The sequence below is a fragment of the Arachis ipaensis genome, chromosome B08, assembly GCF_000816755.2.
Source record: "Arachis ipaensis cultivar K30076 chromosome B08, Araip1.1, whole genome shotgun sequence".
NCBI lineage: Eukaryota > Viridiplantae > Streptophyta > Magnoliopsida > Fabales > Fabaceae > Arachis > Arachis ipaensis.
The window spans coordinates 78,193,061-78,201,013 of NC_029792.2; the positions used below are offsets into that span (position 1 = coordinate 78,193,061).

The window sequence follows — 7,953 nt, forward strand, 5'->3', positions numbered from 1 at the left end:
TAACGTGGGCTCTAACGTGAGGCAAAGGGGTACATTGGAACGTTAGTGAAAATGTTAAGTGTCACTAACGTTCTCGAACTTATACTTTCACTAAGCACCCCTAACGCCCTGAGCTAAAGTCTCTGCCCACTTAGCACTTTCTCTCTGCAAGTAAAGCTAAGCCCAAATGAAGAAAAGAGCTGCTTCAAACTCAAGATCCAAAGGCCCAAGACTTGAAGAGCAAACTAGAAGCTGAGAAGAATAGTATATATAGTTGTAGCTTTGAATTGTTAAAAAGGGGGCTGGAAGTTGGAAAAAGAGAATTACTCTCTGTATTTTACTTTCTCTGAAATTTCTAGTTCTATGATGTATTCTCCATCTTTATTTTCATTTTCAAGAGCTATGAACAACTAAACCCTTTTCATTGGGTTAGGGAGCTCGTTGTAATTTGATGGATCAATACTAATTTTCATTATTCTTCTTCTATCTTTTCTCTTGATTTTACTTGAAAGCTTTCGATCTTCATCCAATTGAGTAGTTATCTTGGAAGAGAAGCTATTCAAACTTGGATCTCTAATTTCTGCCATTTACTTTTATGAGCAAATTCCCCATTCCCATTTACAATTCTGTAATTTATTTTCAGCCATTTACTTCCAGTCCTTTAATTCTAGCATTTACTTTTCTGTTATTTACATTCCCGCTATTTTATTTTCTGCAACTCTCAACCCAAATTCTGGATTCGCTCAACTAGAACATTCTTCTAATTAAAGTTGCTTGATCAATCAATCCCTGTGGGATTCGACCTCACTCTATTGTGAGTTTTTACTTGACGACAAATTCGGTACACTTGCCGAAGGGAGATTTGTTGAGAGACAAGTTTTCCGTGCATCACTAAGTTTAGATAACCCTGTTTATGGTTTATAGTTTAAGTTATTTATTTTGTTAAGCTTGAATGTCTGTGATGTGAAGTTCTAGGATTGCCTTTGGCGTTCCAAAACCTTACATCTTACATATTGGGCACCGTTACCATACTGAGAACCTCTGATTCTCATACCATATGTTATTATTTTTTAGATGCAGGTCACAACCCACCTAGGTGAGTTTGCGGATGGTGACAGAGTGGAGGATCTTTTGTTATCTTTGGTTTTTTGATTACTTGTTATAGTACTTTCTCTCACCTTTTTATTTTAGACTTTATGACCTTAGAGGATTGGATTTTAGATATAAGTTGTATAAGCTGTTTTAAACTTCAAAAACTCTTTCATATTTTAGTTTGACTAGCTGGCCTAAACTCCGCAGGCTGTAACTAACCCTCTTTTTGGTATTTCATACTTATGTATATATCTTGTTAATTTAGTTATTACCTTGTCAATCTTGGAGCTATCTACAAGGTTTTATATATATATATTATGTCTTGTTCTGTCTGTGTCTACACGTTTAGTTATCGTGTGTGAACGCTTCGTGATGAGCGGATATTTTATCCGCCTTTTGGCATCATTTTCATATAGTTTTTAGTATATTTTGTTTCGTTTTTATTAAGTTTTTATAGGTTTTAGTGTTAAATTCACATTTTTGGATTCTACTATGAGTTTTTGTGATTTTTGGACAATTTCAGGTATTTTCTGGATGAAATTGAGGAGCTGGAGCAAAAGTCTGATTCAGAGACAGAGAAACCACTGCAGATGCTACCTGGATCTGACCTGCTTGTACTCAGAATAACTTTTATGAAGCTACAGAGGTTCAAATGGAGCACTCTCAACAACTATGGAAAGCTAACTTCCAGAGCTTTCCAGCAATATATAATAGTCTATACTTTGCTTCGGATTAGAAGGCCCAAAACTGGCGTCCAACGCCATCTTCCTACACCCTTCCAAGCGTACAGCACCCAAAAGAGCAGAGACCAATGTACAAACGCCCAAAGAGGACACCCCTAGCTAGCGTTCCATGCCCATAGACCTCATAGCACGTGGATCTCATCAAAGCTCAGCCCAAACACTCACCAAGTGGGCCCCAAAAGTGGATTTTAGCACTAAAAAGATTGTTTTACTCTTACTAGTCATTTGTTTAGTATTTAAGGGATTTTATTCATGTTATTCAAACAACATCAGGCTTCTTTATGCTATTTTCAAGGTTTACCTTGTGTTTTTACATCAGTATGAGTTTCTAAACCTCCTAGGTTGAGGGGAGGAACCCTACTGAGTCCTATGAATTAATAAAAGTATTACTATTTCTCTTCGATCCGTGTTTGATTAATTCTAAGATGTATATTCATTCTTAATCAATATGAATGCGTTGAACTGGCATAAGGTTATCACATTCTACATGGGTTCAGAGTGCGTCTTTCATCGGACAATGATGAACAACCAGCTTGAATATACGTCTCTCAGACGGCTAATCCACGACTTCGTTGGGAACTTCTCGAGACATCAGTTCAGCCGATTTCTGGGGAGATTAGGATCTCTGTAGTAGAGGCTAGAACTCAAGGTGCAGTATTCTCTGATCCAGAAGATTTGACTTTGTCTGTGGCATTTTAAGTAAGATCATTAAGGAGAATGGACTGTACGAGCTTCACCCTCAATCAGAATGGATCCGCACAAAACCTGGGGTTCAGATCTGGAGGAGTATTGGCAGCTGCTCAAACCAGTGTCAATCACATACGCTGCATTTGTTTTCAGAGACAGAACAGAACATGACACTGAGACAAAGACAAAACAGAACAGAACATTAAAAATTATTGTTTTTGTATTGTGTTTGGATATGATGGAGAAGACACTAATGTAATGTCTAGTATTATGTTTGGATATATATGGACAAGACTAAATTATTAGGTAAAATAACTAAAATAGACATCCCTCCCCTCCTTCCCTGTATCTCTAATCCTTGCCCTCCCTAACCCTCTCGAGTTCAAGAACCGAATGGTTTTCGTTGCTTCAACTTCGATCTTCATTGGGTATAAGAGCAAAAAACTGGCCAAGAAAACCGAACCATGCCGGAATTGGACCGGGATTCATTGCCAAAAGGTTTCAGTTATCGGAATCAACATTTCTGGTTTCAGAAGAACATATAAAGCTAGTCTTCACCCAAGTTTCTCTGTTGATGCACTTGCCAATTTTACCCGTTTAGCTTCCTTTAATGCTTCAGGTTTGTGCTTAATGGTTCTATTCCTGAGTGGTTTAGTGACCAAAGCAATAACAACTACCTTGGTGCACTCCAGGTGCTTGATTTAATTTCTTGCTCAATAACTGGCTCTATTCCTGAGTCAATTGGTGGTTTGATTTTGTTGAAGTCTGTGTTACTTTCTGGGAATAGCTTAACTGGTAGAATGCCTTCAGGTTTGGGAATGTTGTCTAATTTATCCGTGCTTGATCTCTCAGGAAATGAACTTTCTGTGCTTGATCTCTCAGGAAATAAATAGTAGTTGTCTCTGTACTTCTCTTCATTCCTCAATCGAATCTCAAACTGATAATAGCACGAAAAAAGGAAGAAAAAAAATCATCTTTTTAATCTCTTCTTGATTTCCACCTCCAATAACTCAAACACCCATTTTCTATTTTTGCCAAAATCTCATTTATTTCTATTCTTTTCTTCTTGAGTCACTTTGAAACTGACACTTCTCCTATCAACAGTAACACTTTAACTATCCACTTTCATCAGGTACGGTGCCTTCTCAGATTTGAGAATTTCATTAAAAATTTCACTATAAAGTGCCTATTAGATTCATATATGATAAATCTAGCTTGGTGCCTATTAGGTTGTGAGTGAATAATGCTATGTTTGTTCTCAACATTTTCTTAATCTTTTACTTAGATGTAGATGAATAAAGCTAGCTTGCGCGGAACTTCAGATTTTTAGATTAAGGGTGTGTGAGAACTGAGAAATTTACTTCATTGTTAGCTGATTTTGCCCCAATTAGATTAGCTAGAGTGTAATGGATGTGGATTTGTGAAGACAAAGAGGAGAGTGAAGGAGAGTTGGAAGGTGAAAAAGAAGGGTCTGATCGTGACGGTGAAGTGGGTGTGGATTTTGAAATTATATGCTTGCTACTAAAAAATGCCAAAGGCCTAGCGATCTTAACTGTTGCCAAAGCTGGTGCACTTCTCTCTTACAAAATTGGTACTGGTTTGGTTGTTGCTCGAAGAGCAGATGGATCATGTTCTGCGCCATCAGCTGTACTCTCCCTGGGCTTAGGATGGGGTGCTCAGGTAAGGAGAATATATGCATGTTTAGTTCTTCTGTATTATTATTTCACCAATATGTTTATGCATACTATTATGAGTTAATTGTGAAAACCGGATAAAGAGTAGAAGGAATGGATGTGGACCTATTTCAAAATACATCCGTGTTTAATTTTCCATTACTATTTAATCTTAATTGACATAATATTTTTTGTGACTTTATCTTTACACAACTCTATTGCATTAACTAAATATTACCCATAGAAGATCGAGTTAGTATAGGTATTAAAAATCTTGGCATGGCTTAGATTTGTGTGTTGATCTTGTATTCCCAGATTGGTGGCGAACTTATGGATTTTATAGTTATTCTTCATGATATAAAATCTGTGAAGGCATTCTGCAGTCGAATGCATTTTTCCCTTGGTGCTGGTTGTAGTGCTGCTGCTGGACCTGTTGGAAGAGTTCTGGAGGCTGATGTTCGTGCTGGTGATAGGGGTTCTGGCATGTGCTATACATACAGTTGTAGTAAAGGTAGTTTTTAAATGATTTTTTTATTACACATATCACTTGTTCTTCTCTATGCACAAAAATGCCACTAAAATGTTTAATTTTGTTCATTTGGATTGATTAGTATATTTGGGCTATTGCTTTCCTTGATATTTTAGTGCTGTCTCTTGCTGAATAATTTCTACACCTGATAAAATATTTAGCCAAAGCAATCTAATGTATGGACCATAATCTTGTTAATATGCTGACTAAGACATCAAGTTTTAACTATGGTAGAAATATGTGGTATAGTGGACTGAAGGTGTGTTTGTTAATGCCTTGTTTAAATAATCTAAATGCTAACAAGCTAATTTCACAACTATAGCAGTGTCTGGACTTGTTCAGCTGATATTATATGCTTGCTACTGCTCCTGCAAGGGAGACAAGAACAATGATGAGAGTGCCTTTGGCACAAAACGAGAAGCTGCGGTTCAACTCTTTGCTACTTCAAATGGAAGGGTTGCAGTTCAAGTTTGATGATGACAACTACTCCAATATCAAACCCTTTTGCTTTTTTAATTTCTTTTCTTTTGTTTAATATTCAATCAAGACAGTAGCAATTTATATTTTATTTATTGGTACATGAGAGAGCTAGATATTTTTGTGTGCTACTCTCCTCATGTGACTTTATTATTGTCATTTCATCATTTCTAGTGAGTACTTTTGCACATGCTTAACATAAATAAAGTTATATTCTGCACAGTAGACTAAAAATTCTAATTGAACATAAACAAAAGAAACATTTGCAAATTGAAGAAAAAAACTAAAATTAATTAAGCACCCATTTTGAACAAGTTTCTGCAGTAACATAATAAAACCAATACTTAAAACTAATTATGCACTAACATCAACAAAATCTTGCATTCAAAATTATGCATGTTTGAACCTAAATCTGCACAAAATGAAATGATAACTCAAAGAGATTAACTCTAATTCTAAGTATGCAATATAGCTCTAATAAATCGAGCTTTCTGACTATTTCCCTGACATGGCGGAAATTGGCGAGTCAAGAATTGTTATAAAATATGCGTTGCAAATATAGTTCTTAACCAACCAGAAATCTGCTTATCAATTTAGAAGGGTGTCACAAAAATTAAAATCAAAATACTGAGAGTATGAATCCCAGGTCGTCTCCCAACGAGTTGCAGAAAGGTGTGCTATTTTATTAATGAGATGTTTTCAAAAAGAGTTTGAGTTGAATAAACAGGAAATTAAATTGGAGAAATTAAGTAATTTAAATAAAAGCCTTGACTGGGAGTAGATTAGTTGGAAGCCCTATTCTTGTTGCAGTACTCTCAGGATTAATTGATAATTGAAGGTTATTCTGTTTAGTTATCCCTTACTAGGTAAGGGAAGGTCAAATAAGTTGGAATACTGTTTCTATTCACAAGGTCAAATCCGCTCAATTAAAAAGGATTAGTGTCAGTGACTAGAGAGCATCCCAACAATAAACCCAATTACAATTTTTCCTTTAAGCACCCCAACTCAAGGGTTCCTTTCAATCAAATCCCCATCAAGTTAGGGAACTACTCGCTCATTGTGAATGTAGAACTCATAACATGGGAAAAGGAATTAAAGAAAGACATGATAAATAAAACTCAAAGGAATCAATTGAAAATAAAGGTAACTTTTGTATTAATAAATTTTAAAATAATCCAATAGTAAAATTGAGTAAATTAAAGGACATGGAAGAGTAAAGCCAAGTAAAGAAAATGAACTAGAATGACGAAGTCTTGATGAGGTAATAACTCTTCTCAATATCCTAATACAAAGAGCAATAGAAAATAAAATCCTAAGAACTATGAATGTGTAGAGAGAAAACCTAGAGGAGGAGTAAAACTAGATCTAAAAACTAAAACTTTGTAGAATGAATGTTGTTTTTGGTTTCTACATGTCCTCTGGCTCTAGTCTGCTTTTTTGGGCCGAAAACAGGGTCAAAACAGGGCCCAAAATCGCCCCCAGCGATTCTGCAGCTTATGCAGATCGCGCACGTCACGTGATCGCGTCATTCGTGCGGCCGCATCATGCGGCGTTTTGCTTTTCCACGCGGGCGCGTCGTCCACGCCTCCGCGTCACTTGTGCTATTCCAATCCACGCGGTTGCATGAGCCATGCAGCCGCGTCACTGCGATTTCCTCTCTTTCGCGCGGTCGCGTGAGCCATGCGGCCGCGTCACTTCTCGCTGGTCATCTCCTCAATTTCTTGTGTTCTCTCCATTTTTGCAAGTTTCCTTTCCAATCTCCAACTCATTCATGCCCTATAAAGCCTGAAACATTTAACACACAGATCACGGCATCGAATGGAATAAAGGAGAATTAAAATACATAATTAAAAGTCTCTAGGAAGCAAGTTTTCAATCATAAAGCATCTTTAGGAAGGAATTATAAATGCATGCTTATTTAATGAATAAGTGGGTAAAGATCATGATAAAACCACACAATTAAACACAATATAAACCATAAAATAGTGGTTTATCAACCTCCCCACACTTAAACATTAGCATGTCCTCATGCTTAGTTGAATGAGATAAAATAAATGAGTAGGAACATGTAAAACTCATGCAATGCAATGCAACCTATATATGTGAATGCAACTATATGATCCTTGTCCACTTGATCAATAGTAAATAACCTCTTCAAAAAAATTACAAATCAAATTCCACTAATTCAATTCTCATGCAGTAAGAACAGATAAAAATGCAAGAAGGTAGCTCATGAAAGCAGGGAACATAGAATTTTAAGCATTGAACCTTCACTGATGATGTATGTACGCTCTAATCTCTCTAGTGTATAGGGCAATCACTTTATCCTTCTCTAATCATGCTCTCTAATTTTTGTTTTTCTCCTAATCAATCAACAACATTTAATATACCAATGCAAACATCATGAGGTCTTTTCAAGGTTGTAATGGGGCCAAGGTAAGGGTAAGGATACATATGTGGCTAAGTAAGCTTATAAACTGAATATTTAATTAACCCAAGCTTTAACATAACCTATTCTATACAACTTTAGAATTCATACCTAGCTACCCAGAATTTCCCTTTCACATTCCATACTCATGTATCAACTTTTTATTTTAATTTTATCATACATGCATTGATCTTTGAATTCTTAACTTAACATTGGGGTAATTTTGTCCCCTTATTTATTTATTGAATATTTTTGGTTTTTTTTAAATAAACATAAAAATAAACATAGCTTATCAATGCTCATAGATTTTTAATTTTTATAGTTTCACATTAGTAGGTCTCCAAA

At 35.9% G+C, this 7,953-nt stretch overlaps 1 protein-coding gene across 1 annotated transcript; it reads left to right on the forward strand.

The window, feature by feature from the left end:
* On the forward strand, positions 3,897-4,748 carry LOC110265943 (SH3 domain-containing protein PJ696.02-like). Its single transcript, XM_021109537.1, has 2 exons — positions 3,897-4,181; positions 4,490-4,748. Exons 1-2 carry the CDS (start codon positions 3,912-3,914, stop codon positions 4,694-4,696), a joined length of 477 nt encoding a protein of 158 aa, XP_020965196.1. The 5' UTR covers positions 3,897-3,911; the 3' UTR covers positions 4,697-4,748.